Source organism: Mastigoproctus giganteus, chromosome 5 (genome assembly GCF_048544385.1).
Source record: "Mastigoproctus giganteus isolate SK-2022 chromosome 5, ASM4854438v1, whole genome shotgun sequence".
Classification (NCBI taxonomy): Eukaryota; Metazoa; Arthropoda; class Arachnida; order Uropygi; family Thelyphonidae; genus Mastigoproctus; species Mastigoproctus giganteus.
The window spans coordinates 173,068,659-173,084,566 of NC_143579.1; the positions used below are offsets into that span (position 1 = coordinate 173,068,659).

At 36.5% G+C, this 15,908-nt stretch overlaps 1 protein-coding gene across 3 annotated transcripts in view; it reads left to right on the plus strand.

The window, feature by feature from the left end:
• Positions 1–15,908, plus strand: part of LOC150085851 (PRKR-interacting protein 1 homolog) — a 182,924-nt gene that overhangs the window by 45,037 nt on the left and 121,979 nt on the right. For all 3 annotated transcript variants that reach the window (XM_090373529.1, XM_090373530.1, XM_090373528.1), the window contains exon 4: positions 11,550–11,635. In XM_090373529.1, coding sequence (XP_090229655.1) covers positions 11,550–11,635 — 86 coding nt within the window. The remainder of the gene's footprint in view (positions 1–11,549; positions 11,636–15,908) is intronic.

The following is a 15,908-nucleotide window of genomic DNA, read 5'->3' on the forward strand; positions in this document are numbered from 1 at the left end:
GGGAGATATGATATTATTATCACTAGAAATCTATTTTTGCATTTCTTTCTATGGTGCTACACACCATTTTTATGCTTATTTGTTTACTGATTACGTCATGTTTCTCGCTGCTTGAAATTGATAAATTAGGTTTGCATACAGTACATAAGGCAAACATGTACCTTTTTTCAGATTTTACTTTTCATAATAAATAAATCTGAAATTTTTACATTGTATTTCTCTGGTGCCTTACTGAAAGACAGTGTTAATTAGCTTTGCACTATTAAATACTATGAAATGATGATTGCATTATATAAAAACCATGAAATGATGACTGCATTATATAAATACCATGAAATGATTGTGCAAAACAAACCCTATTATTATACATTTCTATTTTGCAAGATAAGAATAGCACAGCAAACCTGACTGCCAATTCATTCATGAAAATAAGCAGACATTTGCAAAATTAAAAAAAAATAAAAATTAGTTCTGACGTAGTTTTATTTATTTTTGTGAAAAGAGAAAGGACGGAGAAAAACTGAATTTTTGAAATAAAATGATGGAGAAACTTTTCGTGCTTGATGCATGTTAAGATGTGTCACATCAAGTAAAAAATATAGATTCTACATCATAAATGTAGAGCATTGCCAGCTATGTAAATGTCTACATAATTAAAAAATTTATATATGTGAATGTAAAAAAGAAAGCATGCAAGCAACATAAATTTATTTTAGAATTTTGAAAATCATTAACTTCACTAAACCAGAAGCCTCAGATACAGGATATAAAAGAAAACAGAAAGAGAACCAGACAAAATGCCTAGTAAAACAGAAAAGCAGTGTAATATGTGCTCATACAAGAAAGCAGAAAATTAACTGTTTGTTCAATTTGTAAAAATCATGTATAAGGAATGTTTGACAGTAATGTGCAAAAAATAATAATTTTGATACTATAACTTATTAGATTTATTATTTTATTAGATATTAGATTTATTAGATATATAATGATATGTTTTAAAAGTATTTTTGATATCTGTAATCATAATTACTTAAAGTATTAATTTATAAAATGTGATTATTGAATTCCTCCACTTTATAGACTTTGCTGTATGCGTTTCATAACATGAACTGTACTTTCATGTATTGAGTATTGAGTCAGGACCTGAAAACATTGAAAACTTTTATATAAATATATGCCTGAAATTGCTCCATTTCCAATGTTACAGCTTATTTTGTGGTCAGACAGCTATCAGTTTATCATCAAAGCTATCATTTACCTTACCATCAAAGGAAGTCCTCAAATATGACTGCTATGCTCTTAAATTACAAGCCTGAACATGCATCATGGACTGCCTGATGCATTCAAATATTTAAGGTATTGTTCAGATTTGCTGCTATCCTTGTTTTACATTTCGGTAACAATTGTTGTATAAATGATGGATTTCAGATGTTCAGATACTCCCACAGGTAAAATTCAAATGGATTCAAGTCCAAGGAGCGAGCAGGCCATGAAATGGGGCCTTCATTCCGTATACATTTATCAAGGAAATGCTCATCCAAATAGTTTCTAGTTACTTGACTGAAATGGGGCAGGAACCACCACGCGTAAACTGCAAATGTCACACAGCAAGAGGAACTTCATCTAGTAAATTGCTTAAATCATTCCTTAAAAATCAGATTATGATTTTCTGGCTAATCTTGCTGGCAGAACAAAAGGACCTTATTAAGCAATCAGCATTAATTACTGTCTGATAACACTTGGTGAGAGTGACAGTCCACTCTCACTTCACTAAGTGTTATTACTTTTGTCCACTTCTAGTATTGTGAGCTTTCTGCTACATTTATATACGATAGCACTGATCCTTTTATTTCATTTTTAAAGATGATATATTAATTGAAAGATCAACAAACCTTTAACACTGGACCTCATCAAGATGTGGACTATCAGTCAGTTCACATCATGATGAGAACTGAATTGATATCTATGATATTCAGTCAGTTCTCGTGATGTTGAGTTGGTATTATGTGCATATCAATGCATTATGTTTTTGCTAGTAAAGATCTCCATAGAAACAAATTTGCAATTATCAGTGTTGCTTTCTCACACATTACAGTAACAGCTTTTAAGTTCTAAATTGTTGCTGGACCCTTGACTGGATGATAGTGTGGATTCTCTTCTGCCCATCATGAATGTTGTGAAAAATTTGTCAAGCCATTTCTTGCAAAACCAGCTTCATCAAAACAATAATACTTTAATGGGTGGGGGGGGAGAAGAGGATCAAAGAGCATACTTATAGGAGCTAAGCAAAAGGTTTCTCATGGTGGGAAATCAGCTTCAGTAGACCTTGTAATCTTTGAATGTGATAGGGATAAACTATCATTTCTGCAAAATTCTCCACACAGTTGTGTATCCTACAACCCCTCTTCTGCTTCTACTATCCTTTGGATGCTGTCATCCGGATTTTCCTCTATTCAGTTCAGGGCCCACTTCTCCAGTGGCCGACCAGGATTCGAACCCGCAACCTTTGGGTCGCGGGTTCGAATCCTGCCTTGGGCTTGGATCAGAGTAAAATGCAAAAACTTTGGGAGGTGCATTATGGCCACAGAAGTTGTGGCACATAATGCAATGTTAGTTGTTGGCACATTATGTGCCAACAACTAACAAAAAAAAAAACTTCTCCAGTGTAACAGTTCTTGTGATGAATGATCTATCACCATCTGAAACTTGCTTATTGAATGATCCCGTAACTCCAACATGCTTGTCTGCTCTCTGAAAGGTCATCTTATTTGGTAAACAATGATACAGAAGCCTTTCCGAGTACAGTCAGTCCTCGTATAGCACGATAATTGTGTTCCTAGAAACCCTCGTGCAATATAAACAACAGGCCCTATGAGAAAAAAGTGTTAGGTGCCGACCACCCAAGATTGAACACACATTTGTAACCAAAACATTACCAAACACAATAGGTTAGCCTACGTAATAAAATATTGCTAATGCTTTTGCTCCTATTGTAAACAAACTTGTTTTTTGTTTGATTTTCTATCCAAACAGATGACAGCTGTTCCATCTCTTCCAATTCTTTGTGTCTTAATCTAATGGATTTTAATTACACTTTGAGTTGTTCCTGCTATGAAAGTTGTTTTTATTTTCTCTGCATTCTTTGTAATTCTCGGTGTTGCCTCATTAAGGCCTGCAGCATGTGTAATATCACATGGTCTTTCATTTCGCTCAAAGCGCTTCACAATTTCATATTTTTTCTCTATCGACAGAGGCGGACTGGCCATAAGCCTTACCGGAGAAACCCCGGAGGCTGGTGTGATTTTGGCCATAAACCATAATAGGAGGCCACTATAAATTTTCCCGGGTAAGAATTTTTGACCCATCCGCCTCTGTTTATCGATATTGCTTTTCTTTTTCTCTCTGAATCTGCAGTGTCTTCACCAGGACACTTTCTTTTTCACACCTTTTAAGTATTTTACTCATTTTTAGGGAATAAAGCACAATTACAAAATGAGGAGGCATGCTTGATACACATAAACAAAGCTGCGCGCTTGTAGCAACTGAATAAACAACACTGTAAAGGCAGAGATACACTATTAACACCTCACATTTTACTAAAGCACATTTCTAGGGTTACTACCATAAAACAATAAAAACAATTTCCAGTTGTGTTTCTGCTAGTGGAATCTGTTATAAACTGACAGTACTCGATCTAATTGCATTTGCGATTATACCGATAGTTGGAATTGTGTTGGTTTTTACATTATTATGGTGAAATGTGTTTCCCCTTCACTGATATAAAAAAACATAAATACATTTTCAGAATCTTCTCTTCATTCCTATCGTGTTGCGTTCGGTTTGGGTGATTCTGTGTCCGACTGCCATTTCTTGTAAACACAAAGGCGAATCGTGCATAAGCGAATTCGGTTCATGTTATATAAGATATCGTTCCCCTATTTATACATTATGGCCTTAGCTGCCAATGCGCCATATCAAATCAAAATCAAACCCTATTTATAAATCGTGTATGATCGAATTCGTGTAGTGTAGTGTAAACATGTGTTATACGAGAGCTGACTGTACAAGAGGTCTTGCTGTGGTTGCATTATAACTGGAAAGTTTGTATATGAGCTGTGTGTTTGTCATTTGGCTCTGTTTGAATAAGCCTCCTCACTTCAATGCACACTATCAATTAATAGATTAAAAAATTTTAAGGGTTTTTTTTTTTTTTTTTTCTGAACTGCAATTTGAAATGATTTTATGGTAATAAGTTGTAATTATAAACAGTAAAAATAATATTTAATCCACTGCTGTTCAGACTACTGTTTGTTACAAATACAGCTGTGTAGAAACTGACAGGTGCCCAACTTTATTTATTTTTTTCTTTTAAATATTTAAAATAATGCTGTGTTTTCTGCATGTTATTTTAAAAAAAAGTATTAATACTGCTGAAAATGAAAAAACAAAAGTTACAACAGTTACAAATAAACTAACATTCCTTTCCATTTTCCAGTTCAGAAAACCATTAAGAATGTGAAATTTAATATTTAACATTTGTCTACATATTAATGTCTTTTTATAAACAAAGGAATAAACAGATAATAATTGAAGAAATCATTTTACAGCAGTAAAAATAATCAAGAGAAAAAACACATTTTGTACAACAATTAAATATAAAACAAAGAGGAACTACTTTTTGTAGCAAATACCTCCAATACATGTCAACTAATACACCAATTTCAAACTACATATATGAGCAACATGTTTATGAGACACTGAAAGCAAAACTAGTCATTATTGCTCAGGATTACAAGGCTGTAACTTTGAGCTAGAATCACAATCATTCAGTGCACCATCAGAGTGGAACCTGATGTGCTGCATGACTAGAAAGCATAAATTTGCAAAAATGGTTGTGCAGAGAAGGTAGAAAAGGTTTCATTCATTAATTTTGAACCCATAATTCAGCACCTTACAGATTTTGCACAACTACTGCCAGATTAAAAGTAAATTCATACCATTCACACTGGAATAGTAATAAACTTTTGTAGTTATCTAGTCTTCTAACCTATGTTCTTGTAATTTGCCTACCCAGACACCATCAGTTGTTTTTTTTTACTGGATAATTTCCAGAATACAAAATGGACTATAACTTGGAAGCTAAGCAGTTTCAAGCATATATTTATATAAACTTTTTTCAGTTTTTAGGTCCTGAATTGATCATTAAAGTATAGCCCACATGATATGAAACACCTTTGATATAAACACATGTAAGAATTGACATTTATTCAGAAATATATATATTTCTTAATAAATATCAAATGTAGCTTGGTGGAATCTTCTTCCAAAATAGCAATTTACATATAAAGCTCATCAACATTGAAGACTTTGTCTGGGACATCCCCTTAAATGATTTCTACCAGTCTCTTAGGGGAAAATCTAGCTGCCTATTTATGAGCACCACCAGTTTAATTTTGCATTCTGTTATCTAAGCCATATCTAGCTTTTAATTGCATAAATCATTCCTTACTTGCAATAAAATTTTCATCCATGCAGATTTTCACTGTCTTAAAAAGACAGCTTTAGTCTGAATGAGGGCATGGTTAAAGGCACATGCTGTTCAGTTTGGTTTTCAATCCAAAAAAATCAAGTTATCCCATCTCAGCAATAATTTTTGTTGTGTTGATTACAGTGAGCTGCACATTTAATTTCAACAGTGTAATGGTTCTTTTCTTTAAGAATTGTTTGCACTGTTGTGTAAGCAAAGTTCAGTTGCCTTCTGATCTTAGGCTTCAACAGTCCGATCTCACCAAGTGTTATCACTTTTGTCCCCTTCTAATATTGTGATCTTTCTGCTACATTTATGTAGAATAGCACTGACTCTTCCTTTTATTTCATTTTTAAGGATGAAATATTAGTTAATTAAATGAAAGATTAACAAACCTTTAACATTGCAACTCATCAAGATGTGGACTGACTGATAGCTATGATATTCAGTCAGTATTATGTGCATATCAATGCATTGTTTTTGTTAGTCAAGATCCCCACAGAAATAAATTTGCAATTATCAGTGTTGCTTTCTTACCCGTTGCAGTAATCACTTAAAGCAACTTTATGGTATTTCAAAACCAGTTAACACTTTTTTTTTTTTTTTTTTTTATTCCTCCAAATGCCTTTTCACGGCATCATTTATATTTTTTAAAATGCAGTACATAGATAAAAGAGAATAAAATTAAAAATTCACTTTTGGAGTTTTTTTTCACATGGCATTAATAAGAGCAGGTCCAGACTTCTCATTCACTGAAATGTGACAGTAACTTTCGATAAATCACAAGCAATAACATAGGTGGCAGTTTGGTAGTGATGCAAGTGCAGATCAACCTAAGGTGAAGACTGCCTCTAAAACAAATTATCTCAAGTCATTAAAGTTTTGAGATAATTTTTTATTTAACAACTCCTCTTAACGGTGCTCAGTGAGAGAGAATATTCAACCATTTTAGAAAAGCAAAAGCCGATTTCAAACATTCTTTTTCTGTTGAAGCTCTGGAAATGCTCCTGACAGCAAAGTCTGGGCAGGACCATTTTTATGAACAAAACAATGACTCAGCATTTCTCAGGAGGATTAAGTCTGCAACAGAATCATTCTTTAATACAATCAAAATCAATTGATGTCTTTATAGAATATCCAAACAGAAATCTGCATACAGAAAAATCATAGGTAAGTTAATATTTGAAGGTATACTGTACTGGAAAACAATCCTCATTTTCATTGACAACATATGTATTTTAATATAAATGCATACATTGTCAGGGAAATTTAATTACCACTTAATTAGTACCAAATAACAGTGTGGATTTTGAAAAAGCTGCCTGCTTTTTTCAAAAAAAAACCCCTGTTTTCTCCTGCTTGCAAATGCATGGTCTCATCTCTAGCTTTTTTTTTTTTAAGTCACAAATTCTGGTAGCCATATAATATCACTTTGCAATCCACAATTACTTTTGTTGTATTCCTTTTGTACCGTTCAAGTAGGCCATCTTTCCCTGAAATGATGCCCCCACACATGTGTACACTATTCATCACGCACTCTGACAGTTGATTTGTACCAGAGGAAGACTTGTTGTGGCAACAGCATTATCTGCTTTTTATTAACCCGCCCAGCTTAATATCATCCGAAAATTTTGACATGAATCTTGTGATAGTCTAACAGTATTGTTAATGAATATCAAAATCAAAAAGAATCCTATAACAAAACCTTGGGGGAGCCTACTTTTTTTTTTTTTTTTATGTGAACCCCAAACACGAGAGGTATTAGAACCTATAGTACTTAGTACCATGCTTGAGTTGGAGGTTGAGAAGACGAAAGAAGATAGTTGTTGACATTGGACTTGAACTTCTGTAGATTGTAATTTTCAGGAAATACGTATGAAGGAAGGTTGTTCCAGAAAACGGCAGTTCAATTGAATAAATGAGGAAGATGAAAAGTTAGTTCTGTGGGTTTGAAGTTGGACAGTAAATGGATGTTGGCTGGTGGCGGCACGTGTTCGGACTGTTTTGAAAGAGAGAGCGGGAATTATAGAAGCCAATTCAGAAGAACAGTGCCCATGGAAGTATCTGTAGAAGAGGCATGAAGCAGAAACAGAACGTCTATGAGAAAGCGAGTGGAGAGACTCTGTTAGAGATGAATCATTAATTAACCTAACTGCCCTCTTCTGAATGGAATCAAGAAGCCTGAGAGAGGTTTTGGGGGCACCACCCCAGATGTGGGAACAATATTCCATGGCAGGGCGGATTTTCGATTTATAAAGAGTGAGAAGCTGTTTGGAAGAAAAGTAACGCCGAGAGCGAAAGAGAAAACCAAGTTTTTTAGATGCAGAGGAAGCAATATTTGTGATGTGCTTCTGCCAAGAGAGATTAGAAGTCAGGGTAATCCCCAAAAGAGATATATCATTTCGCCTAGAAATTGGAGTGTCACTAAAGATAAGTATAGGAGCAGAAGAATCATGTTTGTGAGATATAAGACAAGACTGAGTTTTAGAAGGGTTGAAATCAACTAAGTTGTCTTTGCCCCACTGGAGAATTACCTGAAGATCGGCATTTAAGGAATTGGTAGCAGATTTTCGACAAGTTGAAGCTGATTGAGCAGGACAAGGTTTCTCAAAATGTAAAGTGGAATGCAATGTGCTATCATCGGCAAAACTATGGATAGGATTTCCAGTCAATGGAAGAAGGTCATTAATATACAAGAGGAAAAGAGTGAGGGGAAAGAACTGAACCTTGGGGGGCTCTGGCATTAGTGGAGAAGTTAGAAGACAGAGAGCCATCTACCATCACCCTCAGTGAGCGATCAGAGAGAAAACTGGATAACCAATTACTAAAAACGGTTGGCAAACCATAAGATGGAAGCTTGTTTAGAAGACCTTTATGCCAAACACGATCGAAAGCCTTTGAGATCTCAAGAGCAACTACTTGTGTTTCACCGAACCTTTCCATTGAATTAGTCCATAAATGGGTAACATAAGCCAGAATATCACCAGTGGATCGACACTGACGGAATCCATACTGGCGATCGTTGATCAGATGGAAGGTTTCTAGGTAGTTTAAGAGTTGGCGGTTAATTGATTTCTCCATTACTTTAGAAAGAGTAGAAGTAATTGCAATAGGACGATAATTGGATGGGAGGGATTTGTCACCCTTTTTAGGAACTGGCTGGATATGAGCAAATTTCCAAGCAGAAGGAAAAACACCTTAGGGATAAGAAAGTGAAAAAAGGCGGCAAAGAACAGGAGTAAGTTCAGGAGCACAGGTTTTGAGAACAAGTGGAGAAATACCATCGGGTCCTGGAGCTTTCTTAGCATCAAGATTCGTCAAAATCCTTCTGACATCCTTTTGACGGAAGAGCACTGGAGACATTGAATGAAGAATGGTGGGTGAGTTGGAAGAAAAATGGGATGCTAGCAGATCAGCTTTATCCTTGGCTGAAGTGATAACAGAACCATCTGGTTTAGACAGGTGGGAGCAGAGATGGGGAAAAGTTCTGGCCAATAGCTTTGGCAAGAGACCAGAATGCTCGGCTACCATTAGGGCAAGAAGCAAGTTTTCTACTCTTAGCCTGTTCAAACTCTAGTTTGGACTGATTAATAACTGCTTTACAATTGTTGCAAGCTTTGGTGTAGGCAGAAAATGAAACTGAAGAATTAGAAACAAGCCAATTACGATATGCAACATTCTTCTCTTGAACAGCCTTAGCACATTTATTGGAAAACCAAGGTTTAGATAAAGGACGAGATTTTAAAGTGGAGTGTGGGATAAAGGATTCCATTCCTGCAAGAATAATTTCACTGACACGACCTGAGCAAACATTGACATCAGAAGTTTTGAAACAGTAATCCAACCAAGGAAAAGAAATCTTGCAGGTCATCCCATTTTACATTCTTGTAATGCCGAACAACACGAGGTTGGGAATAGCCATGAGATAAAGGCTCCATTGGAGAATAGACAATCACCAAGTTGTGCCTAAAGGACCACTCACTTCGACCGTGCACATAGAAGGGTTGTTTGTGAGAAAAAGATCAAGCGTATTGGCTGTATGATTAGGATTGTCTGGTATTCTTGTAGGTAAATGAACAATCTGTGCTAAGTCATTAGTAATTGCAAAAGCCTCAGCATCTCCACTTGCTGGGTCGGTGTGACTAGAAAACGGAAGCCAGCTGGAGTTGTGAACATTAAAATCACCAAGGAAAATTACCTCATTGTTAGGAAAGTTGGACTGGGGAAAGTCAAGTTGCAAAGAGAGGAAGTCAAAGAGCTCCAAGTGGTTAGTGGAGTTGGAAGAACGGTAGAGACAACAGATGAATTTGACACAATGAGGTAGAGAGATTTTAAGCCAGAGAAGATTAAAGAGAGGAGATTCCAAATTGCCAAGTCTCTGACAGGGAATATTGGAATGGACATATGCACAAGTACCACCTTTGAGGCGAAAGAATCATACAGCGAGTAATTTGGGCATCGGAGATGAGCAGTAGTTGAATCAACCGATAACTGAGATTCTGTCAGAAAAAGTACATGGGGTTTGGTAGACTGCAAGTGGAAATGGACATCGTTGAGATTAGAATTGAGACCACGTATATTTGTGGAATGAATTAGGAAGTGCTTGGGAGGTTTAGATCTTTTCGCAGATAAGCTTGCTCTATTAGTTTGGCAATTCATGGTGTATTCGATAGTAAGAAAAAGTGGTTGGGACATGCTGTATGAAGTAATGAAATTTTTGGATATGGCGTACACATGGTAAGAATATACCCAGATCCTTGACATAACGTGGCCTCGACAATGCTCCCCGCATACACACTACTCGGACTCCCTCCAGTCACTATCTGGCAGAGTAGAGGTAGCAAGATTATACACTAGCTGATCCGGAAGCCTCCTAGAGAGTTACCAATAGGTTCGGTCTGGTGTACCAACTAGCGGCCGGCCTGCGAACACCGTTTTAGAGCTGTACCCTTGAAATGTAAGGAAGATTGGATCTCGCCTTGATGTTCATCATAACCTCAAAAGTCATCAGTCGTACTGCATGATGGAAGAGATGGGGAAGGGTTGACCGGAACTTGGCTCTGGACACTAAACATGGGTTCCACCACTTCAAGCCTCCAATAAGCAAAGTGGTGGTATTTCACCAGTTGATGAGAGTCATCTACCACCTACTACTGCCTAGTAACGTAGAGGGACGGCGTTCCTCTATGTGGTGAGGGCGCCACACCTCGACCCCTGCTTATTGGTTCACACCTGGTTGGTCACCCACCATGTACTTGTGCATGGAGGTTATACCCTGGATTACTAACAGTCCCACCATTGCGTAGGTGAAAGCAGAGGATTTGGCTGTCACAAACCATCCAGACTTCGCCGAAATTGGGTCCACTTGACTTGAGTGTCACCCGAATATCAGTTCCATCAGCGTTTTAGACTCCTAGCTAGCAAGTATAGCTTGTCTGGCATATCTGAGAGAATGTCTGTGACAACCTCAAGGACCAAAGACTTGTAGAAATAGTCTGTTCAGGACACTGTCATTTATAGCCATTCTTTTTCTTCTAGTTAATTAGCATTAGCATGGGCACATGATGCAAGAAAGCAAGCTTATATAGCATCTGCCAAAAAAAAAAAAACCCTTATTTCACCCATCCCCTCGCTCCAAATGTTTGTCAAGTTCTGCCTTGAATCTATTTAAGCTATCAACTTCTACAATTGTCCCTATATTCATTCACAAGTTGTTCACATGGAACTGTGCCAAAAGCCTTCTTAATATCTAAGTAAATAATTTTAGTGTTATTTCTAGCATCCAATTTATTTGTGAATACTTTTTAATACCTAACCATATTGGGCAGATAATATCTCTCTCCTTAACAGAACCTTTTTTTTTTATGATTCTTAGATTATCAGTAGTAGATGGATGACCCTGTACTACAACCTAAAGAAGTACAGTAAATCATATATCATGAGATAACCTATCTTAATTAGTACCACATAACAGTTTCCATTAATAAGTTTAAAATTATAAAATATCAAACTGCTTTTGCAGGACCAGTTAGATGACGAATATCATTGGAAATTAGAAGATAACAGGAAAATATCAGAGGAGAAAACTGCAAAGAAAAGAGCTAAAAGGTAAATACTCTCAATACAAGAATAATGATAAAAGAATAAATTATCATTAATTTTTTTCACTAAACATTTTATAGTAACAAACTGAAAAACTATAAATATGTGATTTAGAATGTTACATTTACTTGGAATTGTGCAATATCTAAACAACTTTTCTCTATCAAGGATCCTTTATATTTTGTGATGAGTGGATGTATAGGATAAACCACAATCTTCATTCTTTCAAACATTTATTGTCCAACCATTAATGTGTCACAATTTTTTTTTTTTTTTTTTTTTTTTTCCTATTATTATTACTATTAGTACCATGATACTGAAATGCTGAAACCAAGCTTCAGCCTGCCCAGTGGAAGCATGGCAAGTCACCACCACCCAAAAAAGTTGCATGTTATTACAAGTGTAGAGAAAATGATGGTTGCTGTTTTTTGGAATACTGATGGAATAATCCTTACACCTATGTTCCTAAGGGCATTATAGTGACACGAAACTCATACAAATCGATTCTAAAGAAAACGTTTTGCCATTTCAGAATAAATGTACACATGAACTGAATCACATTTGATTACATCAGGACAATATTTCACCCCATCATGCAAAGGTGCAAAATACTTTTACAGAAAATAAAATTGATTTAACACACACTCTCAGTGATTACTGAATTGTAACCACCCCATCCGTAATGGACTATGCCACATAGTTTGCAGTATAAAAAGCCAAACAGCTTTGTACACTAAAGCAGTGGTAATCTGGTCGTGCAAGTCAAAATGATAAAGTAGCAGTTATGGGACATAGTAAAGAATAATGAGTTTCAGACGGGTAGGATTATGGGAGCTCATGTGTCAGGTGCTTCCATATCGGAAGTGACATGTCTTGTCAGTTGCTCAATGCCCACTGTGGTTAAGGTGTACAAAGAATGGTGTCAAACAGGTCAAATCACCTCCTGCTAACAGAACTGTAAAGGATTATGCAAGGTGGGTGTTTGTGGTGAGCAAAGTGTGCAGCACGTATGGGCTGAACAGCAGATCACAGTGCAGCAGCTAACATCACAATACAGTATGGGGAATGCAAGAACAATATACCAAATGAAGATGCATTGCACATTCAGACATGGAATTCCACAGCAGACAACCCAAGAGACACCCTCCCCTCACCATTGATTATCATTGACAGCAAATGCTGTGGTGTCAACAGTACACTGGTTGGACAATGGAGGACTGTAACTGAGTGTGCTGGTCGGATGAGTCCATGACCCATTGTGCTTGGTGCCCACTATCCACCTGACTGGATAGTGTGCATGGTGCCCACTATCCAGTCAGGTGGTGGTGATTGCTTAATATGGGGCATGTTTTGGTAGTAAGAAGTAAGACCCCTGGTGCTTATGGACTAACGTTTCACTGGTGAGATTTACTGTCAGCTCTCAGTAATGCATCATGTCATCAGGCCTCCACTGTGCACAAATTGTTTGAGGAACACAATTAAGATATTACCCATCTTGATTGGCCTCCAAATTCAATTGACCTTAATCTGTTTGAACACCTGTGGGATGTTTTGTAATCATAAGTAAAGCATATGGACACAACTATCATCTATTATACCTAATCAACTTGCAAGCAGCATGGTTGCAGATCCCTGTGGATGTGTTCAGACATCTAGTGGAGTCAGTGCCTAAAAAAATAGCTGTTCAGTGGGCCAACATGGTATTAGGTAGATGGTCACAATTCTGTGATTGCCTAGTGTATATACATGCTATATATAGAAAATATACAATATATAAAAGGAAAAGGAAGAAAATGACAAAGATAAAAGTTTCGTGGACTCGGGCCACTGATAGAAAGAACCCAATGATCATAATGAATATAAGACAGGAAATATAAGTAATAGAGCAGAGATACAGGAAAAAGAGCAAAGAAATACAGGCAACCCCTATATAACATGGTACATCTACAATATGGTTTCACTCTAACACAGTTAGAGATTTGCGGAAAACCTCAGATAAAATGGTATTTTTGAACTTTTGTGCAGTGGATGTAATCTTTCATGTTGTTGGATGTAATCTTTCAACTTTCCATTTTTTTGGTGAATCCCTGCTTTTTGACTCTAGTCGTTATGCAAAAAAATTATTGGTAACCCTCTATTTTATTTTGTTGGGAAATCTCGTGTTAAGTTCTGTGCTATTGAACTTGTGCTTTTTTGAGACCATAAAAAATTGTGACTTCGAAATGTGCAGTTTGTGACTTTTAAGGTTTTTATAAGCTTATTTTGGTTTTTATTTTTAATTGTTTATAAAGTTTTCTGGGTACGTATTACTAAACTTTGTTTTTCAAAACCGTATTTGAATAATTTCTTTGTTGTGAATTAAATTCCAGCCTTAAATTATGCCTAAGGAAAGTAAAGAAGCTCCGCTCAAAAGAAACTTTTTCTCTAGAATCAAAGATACCAATTTTGGATCATCTTAAAAAAGTTTAAATTTAAATAAAGCAACAATCCAGACCATAAAAAAAAAAAAAAAAAAAAGAACAGAAAATTAGAACTGCTGTTGCTGCAGGAGTGTTCATTTTGGCAAATACGGCAGCTTGTCCCCAAGTGCCAATAATTGAGAAAATGGAAAAAGCAGTCAGTATTTGGATTGACGATAGCAGTAAAAAACAGATCCCATTAAACTGCAATATAATTATTGGGTTTAGGAGCATTGGCAACTAAGGCCATATTGTTCCGTGTATATTGTCTGTAAATTGCATGTTATGAGGTCAATTTTCTGTTTGCTGAACAAACAGCCCGAATTTCCCGGAGAAAAAACCATGCTACCTTTTCTTGAGACTGACTAACTCAGTCACATTGTGAAAAAGGCCCATAAAAATTACTCCAGTCATTGACTGGACTTGAACTTGGGTCTTTTCCATCCAGTGTGGGTAGAATGGCAATCCTACCAACTAATGCTACCCATGAGGGTATTAAAAACAGCTTATCATTATATAACATAAGAATTGAAGGGGAAAGTGCATCAGCTGATAATGAAGCTGCCAAGAAGTATGCAGAGGAATTTCAAAAAATTATTGAAGAGCATGGATACACACCACATCAAGTTTTCAATGCTGACAAGAAAGGTCTTTGGTGGGAAAAAAAATGCCCAACAGAACGTTTATTTAAAACATTCTGTTGGGCATTTTTAATCATAAACAGAACGTTTATTTAAAAACAGAGAGAATATTGCACCAGGTTTTAAGGCATCAAAAGATCCTGTAACATTACTTATGTGCAGTAACGCATCAGGAGATTACATGATAATACCTATGCTAGTTTGTAGATCCTCTAATCCTCGTGCAATGAAAGGTGTAAATAAAAACAAAAAATTGTTACAATGGATTTTGGAAAAATTTATTCTGAATCTACTGAAGTGATGGAGGCATGGACGCATTTTTCAATTGTGGACTGTATCAGAATCATAGCTTTGTCACTGAAAGAAGTAAAACCGTCAACATTATTATGCGTGTGCGTCAAAATGTATGGCCAGAGTTTGTTCGTTCAGGAAATTTAGTTGAACTGACAGAAAACAGAATCAGTGCATTAGTAGAACTTGCTAAGTCAGTAGGAGAAGAAGATTTTGATGTTATGACTACTGAAGATGTTCAAGAATTACTGGTAGAAAAAGACGCTGTTGAAGCGGATTCGGCGGAAATGGCATCAGAGGTACACGCAGTTTACATACATTCATATATATACAAAACGTACATAGATTTATATACAATTATATATACATTTCCATCATCCTGTGTGTGTGTGTGTGTGTGTGTGTGTGTGTGTGTGTGTGTGTGTGTGTGTGTGTGTGTGTGTGTGTGTGTGTGTGTGTGTGTGTGTGTGTGTGTGTGTGTGTCATGGTGGCTCCAAGGCAGTAGCCCATCTTCACCTTAGTTCTCTGTGTTGGTGTAGAAACTCTAGGCCACTTCACCACCAGGGAGCAGCGAACACCTGGGCAGCTGCTGCCTGGTGCCCATCCCCAGGCAAGATGAAACCAGTCTGGTTCTACTGTCCTATATGTTCTTATGTGCACAAAATCTTGCACCCACCAGAGGTAGTACAATACCGGTGAGTGCCAGCAATCCTGCTCCCAGGTTGCTCAGACCTGGAAGCCAGCAAAAAAAAAAAAAAAAAATCAGAGGTGAACCAAATCAATTCAGAAGATGATAGTGTAGGTGAAAATTCCAAATTTTACACTAAAAAGCATACAGGAAGGCATAAACTTAGCAAAGCAATTGGAATCTTATTTTTTGAATGCAGA